Source organism: Centruroides vittatus, unplaced genomic scaffold (genome assembly GCF_030686945.1).
Source record: "Centruroides vittatus isolate TY-2023 unplaced genomic scaffold, ASM3068694v2 contig_754, whole genome shotgun sequence".
In the NCBI taxonomy this organism is placed as follows: domain Eukaryota; kingdom Metazoa; phylum Arthropoda; class Arachnida; order Scorpiones; family Buthidae; genus Centruroides; species Centruroides vittatus.
Window position 1 is genome coordinate 2,241,926 of NW_027122490.1, and position 20,818 is coordinate 2,262,743.

General features: G+C 30.3%; 2 protein-coding genes across 7 annotated transcripts in view; one reads left to right on the plus strand and one right to left on the minus strand.

Annotated features, from left to right (window-relative positions):
* The window catches only part of LOC136981430 (anaphase-promoting complex subunit 13), a 424,687-nt gene that overhangs the window by 334,950 nt on the left and 68,919 nt on the right, over positions 1-20,818 (plus strand). For 3 of the 6 annotated variants that reach the window (XM_067277752.1, XM_067277751.1, XM_067277753.1), the window contains exons 2-3: positions 995-1,251; positions 10,112-10,264. In XM_067277752.1, coding sequence (XP_067133853.1) covers positions 1,003-1,230 — 228 coding nt within the window. In that variant the 5' untranslated portion in view covers positions 995-1,002 and the 3' untranslated portion in view covers positions 1,231-1,251; positions 10,112-10,264. Of the gene's footprint in view, positions 1-994; positions 1,252-2,619; positions 2,656-10,111; positions 10,265-20,818 lie in introns of those variants that run through there. The other 3 variants (XR_010881704.1, XM_067277754.1, XM_067277755.1) reach the window with 2 other exon arrangements.
* Positions 7,607-8,641, minus strand: LOC136981390 (uncharacterized). The gene has a single exon (XM_067277704.1). The coding sequence runs from the start codon at positions 8,639-8,641 to the stop codon at positions 7,607-7,609; it is 1,035 nt and encodes a 344-aa protein (XP_067133805.1).

Genomic DNA, 20,818 nt, shown 5'->3' on the forward strand with positions numbered 1-20,818 from the left:
CATTTAGGTAAATGATTGAAAACAGCAAAATAACTGTTTATTGAATAAACTTTTATTGATTAGCATCAAAATATTTCAAAAATTTTATAATGTATTTATTAATATGATTTTAGCTGTATTGATATTAAATCATTTAAGTGAAATATTTAATAAATTAAAGAAAGGTTAATGTTACCTATGGTTCCAAGATGGCGGCTTGTCTGATTCCAGAAAGGAAATAGTGGGGACACACGTTCTAACCTAACCTAACCGATTCTAATATTTTTGTTGGTAATAATTATGGTAATTTATTAGAATAGGTTAGGTTAGGTTAGAACGTGCGTTCCCACTGTTCCCTGTCTTCTGATCGCTGGAATCGGAGACGAGCTGCCATCTTGGAACCATAGGTAACATTAATCTAAAAAAAATTTTAAAAATAAATTCAACCACTTGTCTTAAGTATAAAGTATTATTCTGTGATTTATAGAAATCAAAATATGTGCAAGAATTAGTATAGTATAATTCTACAGTTTATTTTTCAAGGAAATTGATAGTCCTGATTTGAACTCTAGAAAAGCATTTTGATATAAGTGAATAAGTTCATAGGAATTGTTTTATATATAAAATAATTGCATTAACTCATTGCTTTCAATTCTAATTTTATAACTAATTGATATTGGATATAAAATAAAAATATCCTAATGCAATATTTTTATAAATTTTTTGATTATAATTTGATAAAGAAAAATTTTATTATCTTTGATTTTATTTTTTTATTGTTTGTAATGACAAAAGTGTTAAAAATCTCAACTATTAGGATTATTATTGAAATAATTTATATTTTACACTAGCTGTAACTTTGTTTTAATCTTTTAGTTCTTGTAGTGCTTATAGATTAATATAAATAACCATTTAAAACAAAAATATATCATTTATTGAAACATTTCTATTTATTTTTTAATTGGTTTAAATTATTATTAGAAGTTGAAGTTTTAAATATTTATGTATATTTTAGATTTAATAATGGATAGTGATGTTCAGCGGCAAGGACATTTAATTGATATTGTTGACAGCAAATGGAGAGAAGACAAACTTCCAGATGAGGATATTGCTGTACCAGCATTAGAACTTCCTGATCCTGAACCTGATAATGGAAACCCTCAAGAAACTCTTAAAGAACAAGAACAAAAATGGACAGATTTAGCTTTACATAGAATTCATGATCAATCCTCTACAACTACAAGTAATTGAATGTAAAAACTTAATTAATTGGTAAGTTAATGTATATGTTTTTAATCAAATTAAACAATTACAGTCTAACCATTGTTTGTGAATTAATTTATTTACTACTTTGCAAACAATAAGTAAATTGTATTAAATTATGAGTTGAATTGTGATGTTATAAGTACTTTTCCTTAACTAAATCATTCTTGATTACATATTGTAGTCGTAACTTCTCAAAATAAAATATTATAAAGCATCACTTAAAATTCCTAAAACTTAAAAAAATCTAATACAAATAAAGCAAACTAACATAATTCCTTTCTTTTATTTATAACATAATTTCTTTTATTATAACATAATTCCTTCAAATAAGTTCATGTTTAACAAACATAAAACATTTTAAATATTGTACATTATTCTCATATTATAGATCAAAACATTTATTTAATGAATTTATTAATTTAATTTAAATATTACGTCTTATGTATTGGTGTTGTCCAAACTTCGATTCGCAGGACAAATTGTGCATAAGTCAAAAGTAGGAGGGCTACAAATATTTTATATATTCTATATAATGTATACTAAAAGTTAGGCCAATTTCTATTGTTTTTAAATGATGTGTCAAATATGTTTGCAGGCCAGATTTGACCTGGGTGCATAGTTTGTGCACTATAGTTATGTATCATTATTAAAAAGTTTCAAATTTCAAAAGTCATCTTTAGTTTATTAGTTTAAATAACTTTTGATAAGTTTTAAAACATTTTCAAATTTTGTGATTCCTTGAAACACTATCTATTTTAAGAATATAAGTTGACCGTATTAATATCATCTTCAATGATAGCATGGTTAAAATTAATCAACCTATACAATAATTTTTCATAATAAACAAAAAAAAATACTAAAATACAGACAATTTCTAAGAAACTTTAATGCTATTTATGGTTTTCATGTGCTATTAAATTTAAAATATTGATTTAAATTGTTTGAAATTTTGGCAATATAAATTTTAAACGTTATGGTTTGAACTTCTAAATTTTTTAAATAAAATTTTATAAATAAAATGAAATTAAATATTTGTAAAAATTTTTTAAGTTTGATTACTTATTTATACTTGCAACTTGAAATTTAATAGTGACATGGCATAATAATAATTGTTTGGATAGTTGCTTTTTACATTTCCACTTTAAAATAAATATGAATGTTAAAGAAACTTATGTTTTCTTAAAATTAATTTTAAAAATAAATATAAGTTTCTTTATATTATATTTTAATAGTAAAATAACTTTTTATTTTCTCAATTTTTAACTCGTATATATATTTTTAACTTTTACTAACTTCTTTTCCCATGAAACAAAATATATGTTTGTTATAATCACATTATTTTTCTTACACTTTTATGGAATTTATTGTTTATAGACATTAAAAAGTTAAATAAAGTAAAATATGAAAACTTGTTTTATAAATACTGAAATTAAATATTTGACCTTTGATTTGGAGTTTGGGAAATTGAATTTTAGTTTTATTAAGTTGGTGACCCAGCTTTGGAAAAAGATTGCTGTCAGTGGTCTAGAAGATATTTTTTTCATACTTTGTAATACTTCTTCGTCAGTAGTTTTTTCAGTTCATCTTATTCGCTCCATTTTCCATCAACGTTGTATATCAATTTTTCATGCATTTTACAATTTTACATTAATATTATAATTTGTTATATTATTAATCAAATTGAAGACAAGTCTGCCCAAGAGGGACCACCATTTATTTTGCGCTCCAGACTAAAAACATACACATATGGCGACAGGCCTTCCTTTTTAGGCTTCATGTCGCCAAAGGTAAAAAAGTCCTTTAAAAAACACAAACATCCAGTTAAAACTAGGAGTCGGTGACACACAGACGTCTTACTCTTTAACCATCCAGCCAGTAGGTGTTTCTGCTTTTTTATCTGCTGGAATAAGCGCTGGAAAATGCAAATTTTAAAGCTGCACCCTGGCGTCGGTATTTTAAAATTTCTTTTTGTCGATTTTTCCGACCGATGGCGAGATTATTATTAATCAAATTGAAGACAAGTCTGCCCAAGAGGGACCACCATTTATTTTGCGCTCCAGACTAAAAACATACACATATGGCGACAGGCCTTCCTTTTTAGGCTTCATGTCGCCAAAGGTAAAAAAGTCCTTTAAAAAACACAAACATCCAGTTAAAACTAGGAGTCGGTGACACACAGACGTCTTACTCTTTAACCATCCAGCCAGTAGGTGTTTCTGCTTTTTTATCTGCTGGAATAAGCGCTGGAAAATGCAAATTTTAAAGCTGCACCCTGGCGTCGGTATTTTAAAATTTCTTTTTGTCGATTTTTCCGACCGATGGCGAGATTATTATTAATCAAATTGAAGACAAGTCTGCCCAAGAGGGACCACCATTTATTTTGCGCTCCAGACTAAAAACATACATAAACTATACTTTTATAATATTCACAGCTTACTTTGCTATCTTTTGCTGTACACTAGTGTGTGATGGTGTAACATTTCAGAATCACTTGTAATCTGTTTTCAGACAGATTATAATATAGTTTACAATTAACAGAAGTTAATTTATGTTAATTGTCAATTTTGTACCTGAATTAAAATATTTTATAAAGTTACAATCTGATATCAAAGATTATTATTTTGATTATTAAATGGTTTTAATCTGTGGAAAGATATAAATTGATGAAGTAATAAATTATTGATAGAAGACATATAATAAATTAATAGCTTTACATAGCTATTAATTTATTATATAGCCAATTAGAAGAACTAGCATTCAAAGATTATAAGAATAGCCAGCTATAATAATAACAAATATTAATTTTTGTATTATTGGAAAGAATATAAATAAATTTTGCAAGATTATAGGCAGTGTTTAAAGTCTGACTTGTTTGTCTTGAATATTATCAGAATATTATCTTGAATATCTCAGAATATGACTGTAATGATGCATATTCTAGTTTATTCATTAGATAACATTATCTTTGTACAGTGGTTCTCAAACTGCTTTGATTCATGGTAACATAAAACTTTTCTAGCACATTATATATAAATATATTATGAATAGTTGTGTACAATAATAACTATAATATTATCCTAATGACCTAGTCCAGCTATCAGTTGATTATGGATGTAACATATCTTTATACAGATGGTTTCTTTTCATTTTTAAACTATACTTTTATAATATTCACAGCTTACTTTGCTATCTTTTGCTGTACACTAGTGTGTGATGGTGTAACATTTCAGAATCACTTGTAATCTGTTTTCAGACAGATTATAATATAGTTTACAATTAACAGAAGTTAATTTATGTTAATTGTCAATTTTGTACCTGAATTAAAATATTTTATAAAGTTACAATCTGATATCAAAGATTATTATTTTGATTATTAAATGGTTTTAATCTGTGGAAAGATATAAATTGATGAAGTAATAAATTATTGATAGAAGACATATAATAAATTAATAGCTTTACATAGCTATTAATTTATTATATAGCCAATTAGAAGAACTAGCATTCAAAGATTATAAGAATAGCCAGCTATAATAATAACAAATATTAATTTTTGTATTATTGGAAAGAATATAAATAAATTTTGAAATTGGAGTTGGAATAATTCAAGAAACTTTAATATGAATCATCAGTTATTGATGTAGCATAATCCTTGTAATATTTGACTATTTTTTCACAGAAACTAACAACCAAAAATGCTAAACAATTTAAGGATCTCGCAGATTTATTTAGTTGAAAAATTTTTTCAGATATCCATCTTATTCAAACCACAACACAAAAAGTGACAGAATTAAATATAAAATGGTATTCTCTCCATTTTCCATCAACATTGTATTTTGTATAATATACTTAAAATAGAAGAAATATTTTGTTACAAGCATTCAGATTTCAAAAATTATTTGAATGAATCTGCAGTACAATAATTTGAATAAATCTACAAGATGTCTTAAATTGTTTGGTAGTTTTTGATTGTTATGGTTTTAATGTAGCTTAATTTAAATTACAGTCAAACCTGTTTTTATGCGCTCTTTTTATGTGCGATTTTTATTTGTGCGATTTTTTTAATGCGAATTTTTAATTTATGCGGTTTTTTTGTGCGATTTTTTTATTTGTGCGGTATAGTTGGCGACTAGTCTCGTGCGATTCGTCATGTCTCACGTTGACTTATTATAGCTAAATAAACTTATTATAGCATAAATGCACTTATTATAGTAATATTATTGCATGAATATGCGAAAAATGAAATAATTTACTTTTTAAGTCAACAAAACACCACCTGGACAAAAATATGTAAAACAGACGATAGACCAGACGATTCAGTCAAGTGCTGACATCTGTTGTCAATAAATTCTATTTCGTACGGTTTTGAGTTATTTTCTATGTGAGACTTTTTTTATGCGGTCCCTGTTGACCGCATAAAAAAAATATTTTTTAATTGTGTTGCGAAAACTATTTTTTACAGCCATTCGTGAAGTTTCGTGCTATTTTTTTTAATGCGTCTTTTTTAATGCGGTTCCTATCCCCCGCATAAAAACAGGTTTGACTGTAGTTATATTTATATAAAAAATATTTTACTAGAATTTGAATATTATTCTGTTTCACCAAATTATCCTATCAAAATCAAACATTAAGTTTTTTAGGTTACCCAGACATCGATTTATGTTCATTTCAACTTCCCTGATTCAAATTTTAATATTTATTCTATCCAAAGTGATCCTAATTATCGAATTTCCATGAAATTTTCTGACAGTTGTTTCTACTGTCCAACACCCATTTACAGATGATGATGTAGTCCAAAGCGAGAGGTCCCCTCACTTTATCTCAACAAGATGTACCTGCAAAACTGTTCAATTCTATTAGTTGCATTGAACATTTTGCTGAAAGGTGTTACACAGGCTGCTTAAAACAAAAAAGCTATCAAAGATTCTTTATATAATGGCAAGAGAGGTAAAAATACAAATCTATTCAGAATCAGCATTTTTTACTCTATTGTTCTCTAACTTGAATCGTCTGTAACTTGAAAATTTTTCCTGCCTCTTTGAGCTTTGAGTTAGAGAAATTTTACTGTATTTCATTTTATTACACCTTCAGGATATACACTAGTAAATATCATAAGAAATAGTGATATAGGTTTGAGATATAGATGAGATAAATTTTTTCAATATTTTTGTTTATGAATCATTATGTAGTATTAACTGTATTTTTTCTTGTACATTTTGAATTAATGGAAACAGAACACATCCTTGTATTATTTCTAAGAAATGAATAGGATTAGAATTCTTTCTGTTTTTACTACTACTAATTGTCATAGTTTAGTTGATAATTAGGATGGATGATGCATAAAAGAGGTAAATAATCAATTGCTCAAGCCAAATTAAAATTTAAAGTAATGGAAATTCTTTTTTGTAGAAAAAAGCTAAATTTAAATGTGGAAAATAGAATTTTGATATGCCGGTATTGTATGTTCCGAGGAACATTAACCAATTTAGAGAACAGCAAGCAATCAATTACTAAGAATTTTGATAATTTTTAATTAATGTCACTGAAAAAGAACCTCGGAAACTTTTGAAATTGGCTGTATGGAAAAAATTAATGAATGATTGGATAGAAAAGAAACCAATCAAATGAAAAAATTCCTTCTTTCTTTTCTCTAATTCTTACAAGTAAGGTTGAGAATTTCAATACAGCATTCCTATCAAACATTTTCAATGATGATGATGATACAGTTTTTTTCATTTAATTTGCCATCATAACATCATTGTCATTGAAAACCTTTGGATGTTAGAAGTGCTATATTGAAATTCTCAAACTTATAAGGATTATAGAGAAAAGAAAGATACAATTACAACATCCCTTCTCCACATAATAGAAAAAATTGTAGTAAAAATTGAAGGATTTTCCTTATTGTATAAATATGCCAAAACGGAGGAACAGTACAATATGTTTTAGGAATTATTGCTTAGAACTAGAACTGGCTTTAAGCTAATTGGATCCCATGTTTAAGAGGCCCCACAATAAGATAATCTATTCTAGTGTTATCAAATAAACAGCAATACATTGAAATATACATATAACATCACAGATTTTACAGAGAACAACAATGATTTTAATTTTCTTAATAATATTGTCTTACGTGACAACCGCTACTACACCGGATTAAACTAATAAAACCTACTTAAAGCCTGTTACCGGTGGGGTTCGCTGAAAATCGTTACAAACGTTTTCGAACTATAAAGTTCTTCTTCAGGTAACCGACGACCGTTAATCGAATGCAATTCGAATAAAATCCTAATGGAATACGATTCCGAATTCTATCGCTTGGATCGTTGACGTCATCCAGGCATGCGCTCTTACCGGCTGTGTACTATCTTAAGTTCTTGTTTATGAGTGCTTGCCATGCCGTTGACAGGGCGATTTCGTCCTTATTGTTGATGCAGTTATCTTCCTTGAGATTAGCCTTATATATGCACAGAGCTTCCAGCCATCTAAGATGGTTTACGCATTGAGTTGTGTGTATTATTTTGGCTTGATTGAGAAAAGGTTCTATTTCCGGATCCGAGGCATAGATAGCAAGAGCGGTGGTTGACCTCGCGTGCAAAATATCACTCTCGTGTTCTTTTAGTCTTACTTCCAGGGAGCGCTTCGTGGATCCTACGTAGATTAGACCTCTGTCTGTTCTATGGTCCATAATCGGGATGGAGTATACGCCCGGAAGTCGTTCCTTGTTGGAAATGTCTTTACCGTTCTTTAATATATCCGAAATTGTAGCGCATCTTCTGTAGGCTATGCGTATATTCTTTTTCTTAGCTATTGATCTGTATATTGCTTCAAGATATGGATTATATGTGACCGGTATGAGATTAGGTCTAACCTCCTCGTGAAGCTGTTTAGGTTGTGGATCTTGGCTATTGTGTTTGCGGATCAATTTACTTGCAATCCCTTGGTAACCATGTTTCTCGGCTATGTGATGTATACGATTCAGTTCGGCTTGTAAAGAGCTCTGGGATGACGAGTGTGTATAAGCTCTCTTAATTAAAGCGTTAAATGCTGCTGTTTTATATTGCGGCGGGTCGCAGGATCCTGCCGGTATATAGAGATGTTCTGCCTCTGGTTTACGGTAGACCTCTGTGTGGATGGACGTTTGGTCGATTTTGATGTTGATGTCGAGGAAATGCGCTTCCGTAACGTGTGCTTGGTCTATCTCTAGGGTCATGCCGTAAGGATTATCATTGAATGCCCCGACAAACTCCGATATGTCTGGTTTCCGTCTCCACAGGATGAGAATATCATCTATGTATCTTTTATATAGTAAGATGTTCGGTGAATACTTCGTGATGATCTTAGATTCCAATTGCCTCACCACCATCTCACATAGATCTCCTGCGATGGGGCTGCCCATCGGGACCCCTCTACCTTGGGCATATGTGACCCCCTTGAATTGGAAAAAGGAGTTATAACATAATAGATGCGCCAATTCTAAAATCTGTTGATGCAGAGAGCTGTCATTTACGATGTTAAAGAGTTTGTCTCTAAGGGCGCAAAATACCGGCGGTAGTTTGATTGACGGGTATAACGACTTAAAGTCCAACACTGTTATGAAGCCAGGGAGATGCTGGTAACTTTCCGAGTTTGGATAATAGTTCCGCTGGGTTCGTCAGAGCATATGGGTATCCTTCCAAGTCGTTCGACAGTAACTTATGTGCGCGTCTCTCCAGTTCAACATGGTTACCAAGGGATTGCAAGTAAATTGATCCGCAAACACAATAGCCAAGATCCACAACCTAAACAGCTACACGAGGAGGTTAGACCTAATTTCATACCGGTCACATATAATCCATATCTTGAAGCAATATACAGATCAATAGCTAAGAAAAAGAATATACGCATAGCCTATAGAAGATGCGCTACAATTTCGGATATATTAAAGAACGGTAAAGACATTTCCAACAAGGAACGACTTCCGGGCGTATACTCCATCCCGATTATGGACCATAGAACAGACAGAAGTCTAATCTACGTAGGATCCACGAAGCGCTCCCTGGAAGTAAGACTAAAAGAACACGAGAGTGATATTTTACACGCGAGGTCAACCACCGCTCTTGCTATCTATGCCTCGGATCCGGAAATAGAACCTTTTCTCAATCAAGCCAAAATAATACACACAACTCAATGCGTAAACCATCTTAGATGGCTGGAAGCTCTGTGCATATATAAGGCTAATCTCAAGGAAGATAACTGCATCAACAATAAGGACGAAATCGCCCTGTCAACGGCATGGCAAGCACTCATAAACAAGAACTTAAGATAGTACACAGCCGGTAAGAGCGCATGCCTGGATGACGTCAACGATCCAAGCGATAGAATTCGGAATCGTATTCCATTAGGATTTTATTCGAATTGCATTCGATTAATGGTCGTCAGTTACCTGAAGAAGAACTTTATAGTTCGAAAACGTTTGTAACGATTTTCAGCGAAGCTCACCGGTAACAGCAATGATTTTAATTTTCTTAATAATATTGTCTTAATCTATAGTTTCTAAACTAATTTTAATATTACATATTTTTTAATTGTTTACTTTATTGATTAATCTTTTTATTACACTTATATCTGATTATCTATGTATTATTTAATTATAATTATTAAAGTATTATTTAAATGTAGCTGTCCTCTTTCTTTAATATTATTTTCTGGAAATGAATTCATTTATTTAAGCAATGTTAGAAATTATGTTTTGACTTATTTTATAAATACTGCTTTATGATTTTTATTACTTACATTATTTTTTAAATTTTTTTTAAATTAATGGTCATTTTGTTTTAATTTAAGCAAAATTACCATTAATATTAATTTCATAATTAATTTTTAACAGGTATCTTTGGGACTTTTTGATTTGTGAAGAAGTTTTCAAAATTTTTTTCAAGCATGAGAATATGATTATGATGAAAATATGTATGTAATTATAATTGTTTTGTTTTTGTATTTTGATCAATTTAACATTTAATAAATAGAATTTTAAAAAGTTTTCTGTTGATTAATGTATTTATTTATTTAGTGTTTCATTTAATACTTTTTTATATGTACATGTTTTCTTCTTTCATTATTTTTTATTCATAAACATTAATTCAGTATAGAGTGCCAACTTTAGACAGAAAGGCAGGAATAGATTATATAGTTTATTATAAAAAAATTCAGAACAATTTTCATTTTAAGAATTTTATCAAGAAATGTATTGATCCAAAAATAAATATTTGGAATAATATACAATGTAAACATGAGGAGCTTATTGAAACTGATAGTCAGTTTCCTCTTTAACTTCTGTCTCTAAAACTGATTAGTTGATTGAGCACAACTTACTACGACACCTTATGAACGTGTCACGTTCGTAAGGTGTCATAGTAAGTTGTTTAATCATGAATATTATGCAGTCTCGAAAGAATTGATTGAGCACAGTTTAAAATATTAAAATTCTCATTAATGTGAAATATACTTCTACATTCAAGTTAGTTCAGTTTATTTACAATAAATGTACACATTTAACATGTCTCATTATGTAGTGATTAATCATCCAGAATGATCTGGAACAATTTTGGACAATTCTCAGGAATCAGATTTCTTTTTGAGAATTCCTAGACTGTGGATTGATCTGGTCTACACTTCATCTGATCTCAGTACCTCACCTATACTTGAATGTCTTTCCTAGAGAAGTATAATCTCTCTCTCTCTCTCTCTTTCCTTTGTTGGCTCACAAGTATCTGAAATCCTACTGCTATCTGCTCTGAGCCTTTCTCTCCTGCCCTCACCTCAATTTCAATTTTAGAGGAAATTTCTGACCAATAGAAAGCTTATGGTCAATTGGAGCTGGGACATTAAGAAATGGCATCAGCTAGGGGAAAAAATTTAAATGGGCTTGAAGTAAATAAATTATTTGAAAATTTATTTTGAGTTTTTTTATGGATATACCATGGTGATCAAAAAGTATTGGGAATGGTTCAATAAAATGCAAGATTTGAATTTATTCATCAAAATTTACTTTGTTCCCTTCAAAGGGAACTCCTACTGCAATGCACTTATATGAAGGCTATTTTTTAAATAAGGTCCGTTTTTTAATAAGAAGAAAAATACTGTAAATATCATTAAAATATATTTTTTTCCATATTCTACATACTTTTATCTACTTTTCTACATAATTTCCATTTTGTTTAAACATTTGTCATACTGCTCAACAATTTTTTGAATTCCGACTTCAAAGAAATCTGCTGCCTGTCAAGAAGCCCAATCCACGACTGCAGTTTTCACTTCTTCTTTGTCATTGAAATGTTGACCACCAAGGAACTCCTTTAAGTATCAAAACAAGTGAAAATCACTGGATGCAAGATCTGGACTGTGTGGATGATCGTATCGAGTCAAAACGATAAAGCACTGTTTAATCTTTTTGTTTTGTGATTGTCAGAAAGCAGTCTTGGAACGCACCGAGAAAACAATTTTCGATAATTCAGTTTCTCCGAAACAATGGTATACAAAACTGATCTTGAAATCTGTGGAAATTCAATTGATAACATTGAAATCATGAATAGTCGGTCCTCTCGAATTTCGAATCACGAATCACGAATCAAATCTTCAGAAATCAGAGGTCAGCCAGGGCGTGGCTCATCATGAACATTAACTCGCCCATCCTTGAACATTCTTATCCATTTTCGAACTTTACTGTCACTCATAGCATTATCACCGTAAACTTCACAAATCTGACGGTGAATTTCCGCTGCTGCCAAGTTTCTTGCATTCAAGAATCGAATAACAGATCGTATCTCACAGTCGGCGGGAGACTCAATTTTCTTAAACATTTTAAACTTCTACAGCTCAGCATACAGACAGACGATATGGCTGCAAATGGTGTCAAAATGTGCACCAAGCTTGCTCGGAGCAGAAGCGCATGCATACCTCCGTGATTGCGCATTATTCTCACTTTCATTCACAACAGACCTTATTTAAAAAATAGCCCTCGTATTAATGTTTTTTGCAAACTTTGAAACATGCTTTAAAATCATTTTCATGAAATTCCTTCAAAACTCACAGCAAATTTTGTTTTATGACATCAATTGACTTGAAACGGTGATCACAAAGCAGAAATTTTAGTCAAGGAAACAGGAAAAAGTAATGTGCCGTATAGGTGAATACGGAGCTTGTGGAACCATATTTGTTGAATTTTTGGCCAAAAATTCATGAACAACAAGCAGTACAACATTGTGAGCAAGTACTTATTGTGGAGAAAAATCCAAGAGTTTTCTCACCACAAATCAGATTTCTATGAATTTCTTCATGCAAACAATGCAAAATACTCAAATAATATTCTTTGTTGACAGTTTGGCTGGTCGGAAGGAATTTATAATGTATAACACCATGACTATCAAAGAAAACAGTCAACATGACTTTGATTTTTAACTGACTTTGACTTGGTCTTTTCAGTCTTGCCTCATTTTTTGAGTGCCATTCACTTGACACAGAAACAGTTCTGTTTCTGTGTCAAAAGCATAGATCCATGTTTCATCACTCATAATGATGCATTTTAAGAACAAGTTGCCTTGAGAAAGCATTTTCTCAGCTAGTTGAACACATTGTTTTTGGAAAAATTCAATGTTTTCGGGATGACTTGAGAAGCAACATGCTACAAGCCCAAATGATCTTTTAAAATTGCTTGACAAGATCCAAATGATACTAGAATATGTTCAATAATGTCCCTAATTGTTAAACAACACTCACTTAGCACCAAATCTTTGCATTGAGTGACATCTTCATTGAAATGGATGGTCTGCCAGACCTGGTTTATCTTCAACACATTCTCTGCTTTCCTTGAACATCTTTTATTACTATTGTTTTCGATGTACTATTGTCACCAAATACTTTTGCAACATTTTCAACATTTTTGTAGCAGTAATTCTGTTGTGAAAACAAAATTTAATGTATGTTCTTTGCTCAATTATACTCAGCATTTTGAAAAATCATTGGTGCAAAAGTTCTTTAGATTCAAAACAAGTGTATTTGCAAACAAAAACAGACAATGACATACCAATTATTGTTAGATGCCAATGAAAGTCATACCAAATGATGAAAAAATGATAACAGTGCCCTTTTTCATAAACACATTTAAATGAACCATTCCCAATACATTTTGATCACAATAGTATTAATTGTTTACAAAATAAAGAATATACAGCTGTTGGATTTTGAGACAGAATTGTTGGATGTTAAGAAGGTGGTTTATCTTTGTGATATTGCCATCAGTGTTTAAAGAAATGCAACTGTAATGCTGTGGATGTGGTATCAGTGAGAAGTAGGTTATGTGCATTAACATGAAGAGAGTGAAGCAAAAACATACGAAAAGACTAGAACTTGTACTGTATGGCATTGACAGACCTCAGAGTCTCAAGTATTAAGCAAGGAGTATTACACATCAGTAAATTTTGGCAAGTTCTGTTTGACAGTATTACTTACATCTGATATTGTGACTTTCCTTGATGTTATACCATTGGTCTCATCAATTGCAATAATGCCAAGAATACCCAATGTTTGACCTGTCATAGTATTTTTAGTTAAGTTGTAGTTGTCTATCACTCATCAACTCACTTTGCTTGGTACAACTCAAACTGATGTACACTTCAAGGTCTCTCAGTCACACCAGCTTCTTCTAATAATGAGTGATCTTTGGGCTCAAACAAAGGCAACATGGTACAGACAAGAACAATTTATTCCTTCCTGAATTTTGAAAGAATAATAATGCCATGACATTAGACATAAACATTACACTTTCAGTTATTTTATACAGTTTATTATAATTAATTTTTGATTATAGAGTACAATATGTATCAATTCAGACAATTCAAAATAAAAATTCCATTTAATTTAGCAATAATTTTTCTTTTAACAAACAAACATTTTAAACTATATTAAATATAAAAAGCCAATATAATTTATAGTAGAAACGTTTAAATAATTTATGTTCTAGAGCAGTTTATGTTCATCTTCAGAAAAATCTTTCTTCCAAAGGAAAATCAAAATTGAATTCTAAATTAACAATTATTAAATTAAAATTATAAAATAACAAAAGCATATGTAGAAATTTTACTTTATTTAACTTTTCAATCTACATTATACTCAACAACAATAAATTCTATATAAGTAAAAGAAAATAATAATGTGATTATAATGGAAACAAATATTTTGATAGGAATCTACTAATTAATTATAATTTTTCTGGCTGAGGTCCACAATTAGTGGCCTTTAAGACTTTCCAAGATAGATTTAGGACCCAGCTTTCATACAACATATGTAAAGTTTTGAAATTATCAAATATTTTTTATAATTTATAAAAACCTAATACATTCTAAACATTCAATGTGGATATCTTGAAATTTCATATGGGTCACAGATTTGCCAACACTATTTTATAGTCTCAAGTTGGTCACTTAAGATAGTTAAAAATGTTTATTCATTAAATTTTATTGCTGGATTACAAAAGTTTTATTTTCAATTACTACTATTTCCAATTTATTTATATCTTGTATCATTTCAATTTATACAATTATCTGTTTTATGGTATCTTTTTAATTTAAATGTAAAATTTTAACTTCTGTGCATAACATTTCATAAAACTTATAATCATCAGACAATGAGATATAACTGGAAAATCTTTAACTAATTTGTTTTGAATAAATTCTAATGGCAAGTTTCAAATCTTTCTCTATTATAAAATTACATGCATTTAAATTTTATGTATCAGAATTAAAATTCTATACAGCCAACTTTTCATGCCAAATTGTCTATTAGATTGAAAAAAGTGATGAAATACTATAGTTCCTTGATTCTTGGATGCATCATGATTTTGAAACCAAATTTTAAGAATTTTGTTTTAAGGAGAGAAAAATTTTTAAATAATCTATTTTATTAAGTTTTTTTTATTTTTTTAAATAATAATAAGTTAAACAATATAAATATAATAAAACAGTGTTTAGCATTTATAAGTATTTTTATGTTCTTTTAGTTAATTTGTCATACCAATTTAAACAATCATTTATTCAGTAAATAATTAAACTTTTTTTAATGTTCTAATGTAGTTTGAGTGAAACAGGTGAAAGTGCTGATTAAATATTTTATTTTTAAACTATATAATCAGTTATGTGTACTTTCTAAGTAATTGTTGAAATTTATTTAATAAACAAACATTCTAAATTGATATAACTGAATTTTTAACATTAGCTTTTGAAATTTTATATTATTACATCATTCATTAATAAGACTAATTATACTTTGTAATAAACTAAAAATACTTGGTACTTTAATACTTATTGTTCTCTTTAAAGTTATTCAAATCAAACACAAATCACAAATTTACTTTAAAGAAATTATCATACAGAAATGTCCAGACAATTGATTAAAATAGACTTTATTAACTAAAGTAAAAAATTTTTAAATATAGCTTCATTTCATAATTTTATCTTACTAGATAATTATTAAGGAGGAACTGATGAGAGGGAACAATGCAGGAAATGCATATCCACTCCGTTAGTTAATAAGTCTATTTTAATCAATTGCTTGGATGTTTCTGTAATGTAAGTTCCTTAAAGCAAATTTGTGATTTGTGCTTGATTGAACAAATAAAAATACTTGATAAATCTATCATTTTATATCTTTTCATATCATTTTTAGTTAGAACTATGCTATTTTTTAAATCTTTCTTTTCGTATAATTTTTTAAAGGAGGATTTAAGTAATTTTCTTTTCAAATTAATAGTTTTCTCTTCTGGTTTTTTATTGTTTTCTTCCTTTCTGATATTTTATTACTGATATTTGATCATACACTTAAAAACTATCAGTTTAATTAGGCTACAGTGTTTTTCATGTCATTTGCCATAGGAGACTGTATGGAGAAGCATCAGGAGTAGGGATGTCCGGATACCACAAAAGTATCGATACCGGTATTATGAGTAGTTTTAAGGTATCGGTATCGTCTTAAAGTATCGATACCGGAAATCTTCCCGGATGTCTCTGTTCACTCTGTCGCGTCACCTTCCAGTTTTTTACTGTTGAGAAGGTACATCTATCCTTTTTGTACAGTACATGCATCTTTTGAAAAATGTTTGATAGAATCCACAATTTTAACGAAAAGTAAAATTTAAAAATTTTCATATAAACTGTTTCTCCCGTGTTAAAGAATCAATCGCATAAAAAGGGGATTAGTTTTCTTTTGTCCATACCGTTATTTCAAAATCGCGTAAAAAGAGGGATAGGTGTACTGTAGTACAGTGGCGTGCCGTCATTGGAAGCGGTGGAAGCGCGCTTCCAACTTCCAATGACCTTCCCTTGTATTTTCTAAAATATAAATTTTCATATTTTAACGTACTTTGAATTAATTAAAATTAATATTTTATTATAACTGCATTATGTATCTTATTACAAATTTCTATACTACATGTGAAAAAAAACGATAAGATTGCTATTGTATATTCGAATAATTCAGTGGCGGAAGGAATGTCAGGAATGTCGAAACCGGGTCAGCTTCCAAGCAGCCAGATTATAGGCATTGGCGCATGCGCTTTACAGAGCACCAACCTCACCCGGTTTAGCTGGTGGAAACTTCACACGTATAACGCTTCCAATTTTATATCTCGGAGAGGTTCTGTGCTGTTAGCCGCCTGCCTGCTAGATATTCGGCCGCCCTCGCCCGATTATGTGAATCATGAGTAGATTAGATCAAGGGTGGACAATCTTTTTTATAGCATGGGCCAGAATGCATTTCACGTTTTTTCCGCAGGCCGTAGTAGTTAATTGATGCCTTCTTGTGACCTGTAATCTTTTAGTCTGCAAATATGAAATAAATAAAAAAAAGAAGTTAATTACTACATTTATTTCTCTTATCGTTTTCGAAAATTACAAAGAATTGGAAAAGTAACTATTAATTAGTTATTTTTCCAATTTAATAATTTATTAAAGATCTCGCGGGCCGGATAGAAACTTTTCGCAGGCCGTAGCTGGTCCGCGGGCCGGGGGTTGCTCACCGTTGCCCTAGATCATCAATGACGCGCAATTAACTGATTGCCCCTGGAAGTCGGCTTCTTACAGAAACAGCTCCCTGTCATCAAATGTCACGGCACGCCACTGTACTGTACTCATTACAATGAAGGCTGAGTGGACCCCAGAGGAACAATTATTTTGTTTCTTACTCCAGGGAATTGAATTCCGAATCTGGTTCAGAAGGCAGTACTTCAGTTCACGCTCGTATGATGTCTTAGTTACACAAAAGAAGCTCCAGATCTACAGTCCTGATAATGGGCTCTATGTGTACTACTATAACATGAGATATGGGTGAATAAGATTTCTAATCGCTGGTGAAAAGGTGAAACAGTGTCTGTACATTAAAAGTTCTTTATTTGTGTTCAAATTTTACAATTGTCAATGCAAACGATTATATACAAACTGTAGTTTTTTTAAACATCACTGATGGTTCCAGTTGATTAACAAATAAAAGTTCTGCATAAATATTTATTTAACTTATAAATAGTAATTAGAATTTTAAGCATAGATTATGGAAATGAAATTTGACGTAATACATTTATTGATTTTTGGTCATTAATATTTTTATAGGTTTATCTTAACCGAATATAGTGTAAAATTCCATTTCAGTTCCCGAATCGACTGCAAAATCCGGTTTCGGTCGGCCTTACCTGTCTGTAAAAAATGTAACGATACCAGATCTTATACCGGAGGAAAAGTAACGATACCGGTATCGGTATCAGACCAAAAATATCGAGTGCAAAAATATTCGTTATCGAAGTAAAGTATCGATACGGTATCGGTATCAGGAGTGTTGGAACGTCCCTAATCATGCTTCAACAATTTCACTAATTCTATTCTCAACTTTATATTCTCAAACAGTTTTATGAAAATTACTATTGATAACAGTGTTTAAAGTTATTGTTTGTGCTACAACAGCAAGTACATATTACGATTTTTATTGTTCTAGTTTGTCTTAGCTTTATTATTTATACATTTATACTCCCGAGAATAGAAAAGTAAAGTAACCAGTAAGTGCCGTTTATTATAATCACCAATTCAAAACGGTAAAATCCACTGCATTTTATTTGTTTTTTAAAATTTAAAACTTTCGGATATTAAATTTAGACGAATTTCAGATATTTTTGTGTCATTTTCAAGGAAAGTGGTGGTGATATATATTGGCCTACTTGGTAGTGTGAATCAAGACAGCGAAAATAAATGAATATTTAAATAATTTTTCAACATAATTTACATTATCTAAATTTTGCAGATATTCTAGTATTAGTTAATTTTGTTCATTTGGTAACTAAATTCGTTCTCTGTATTATTATATTTTCCTTTTTCTCAATACAGAGATATTCGATTTTCGGTTATTAGAATCGCCGTTTAATAGGATCAATAGTTAATGTTTTTAAAAATTTTAGTTTTACATTTTAATATTTTTCTGTAGATAGTAGCTGGCATGGCTTAGTAGTAAAAGCAAATCTTTACGAAACTGGACTTTACGAATAAATAAATAACCACAGTACCTGTATCTAGTCCAGCAGCTTTATTTCTCTATAAAGCAAACGTTTTCGATCTTCCTCTAAATCATCTTTAAGAAGCCGCTTTAATTTAGGTATTCCAATTCTCTTAGTTCTCCAACAACTCAAAGAAGAATTAGAAGCCCTAAAAAGTTTTAAAGCGGACCAACTTGGAGGATATATTAATTATAAAGAAGAAAAATGTATTTCTCGTGCATGGAAAGTACATTTCGATGATTTAAGTACGTCATTTTTATACACGCATCTGATTGAAGTTTTCGAATTTGAAATACATCGTGTTCTTTAGATGTACCATTTTTTGTTCGATTAATATATGAAGATGATCTTAGGGGAAGATCGAAAACGTTTGTTTTATAGAGAAATAAAGGTACTGTGGTTATTTATTCATATTTTCAATTTATGGTCGCCCTATTCTTACGTGACTAATGTATTGTAGTGTCTACTGTATTTGGTTTTAAGGACATAAATCTTACAATATTTTGGATAGCTTTTAAAATCTATCATCCTCAGTATTACTCAGTATGGTATCTACACGATCTTTTTTGTGTAGAAACGATAGTTTCCATACGATCTTTTTTAATAGATATTCAATAATTCTTGAAAATTCCGTAAACCTAAGTCTGTAGATGTATAGGAACTCTATCAGTTATTCAATGATCCAAAACGTAGAATTTAATTATATTTATTTTGATTGATTACGTACATTATTACATGCATTTCGGGCCGACTCTCATTTTACGGTCCGTCATCAGTTTGAATTCAATCAACTGTCTCCTTAAATACGAAATTACACGAATGTAATATGGAATATTTTTACACCAATACATTAGGCGAATAATAATCAGAACTGATACCATAAACCATAGATGTTTTATGCAAACTTAATAAAACGTTGGTCTTTAAAAGTAAACCTCACGTTGCTCTAAAGCAGGGGTGTTCAATCTTTTCGTTTCTTTGGGTCACATTAGAAGTTATGGAGTTTTGGGCCCCAAGTATATACAATACACTTGTGGCCCAATTCTTAAATATACAAGTTTATTTAAGGATTAACATGTCTAGGTTATAGTAATAAGTATTAAAACTTTATCACGAAAAAGGATATTTAAAAAAAAATACTTCTATAGACACTTTCAATTTTCTAAGTAAAAAAAAGATAAATTCATTTATTATAAAGGAGACAAACAAAAATTTATTTGAAAATCACAAATACTTATTTTATTTGGGTCTCTAATTAATAAAAAACGACTAAACACCATTTTAAAGTGCATTTTTATTCAACTAATATATTTATAAATAATATGTAGCCCAAAAAGTAGCCAATGCGCCAAATGATATTTTTTACGTCAAACTAAAAAAAAGGGTAGCCAAATTTTGCAATGCTGGGAGGAATACTAAATAAAGCTGGAATTGGGACTCAAAGGATTATAGACCCAAATGCGGGGAAAGGAGAGAAAGTACAAAAGATAAAGAAGTGAGGAAAGTTGAAAAATTAAGGGTCAATATTTGCATAACAGAAGGTCTATTTAACCTTTCTCACTGCTTTTTATCTTTTGGCCTTTCTCTCTTTTTCCCGAATTTGGGTCTATAATTCTTTGAGTCACAACTCCAGCTTTATTTAGTATTCCTTTCTCATTCACACATTTCAAAGTATTTGAAAATATTTCCTTTCCACTCAAAAATAAAATATGTATAAAGGTTTACGGTTTTGTGAAACCTCTTTTTGAGTTTATGCCGTTGAAATAAATAAATAGAAAAAATAAATAAAATTGTCTGTTTTGATTACACGTTTATTGGGCCGAATTGGAACTTGCCTTGGGCCACGGGTTGGACACCCTTGCTGTAAAGTGTAACGATGTTGTCATCGGATTTACTGTATCCAAACCAAAGATCTTCACCCCTTTCTTTATTGTATACTGTTTGCATCTGTCTTTGCTATAGAATTAATGACATTATACAATTCTCATTCAAAAAATTTGGAAATTGCTA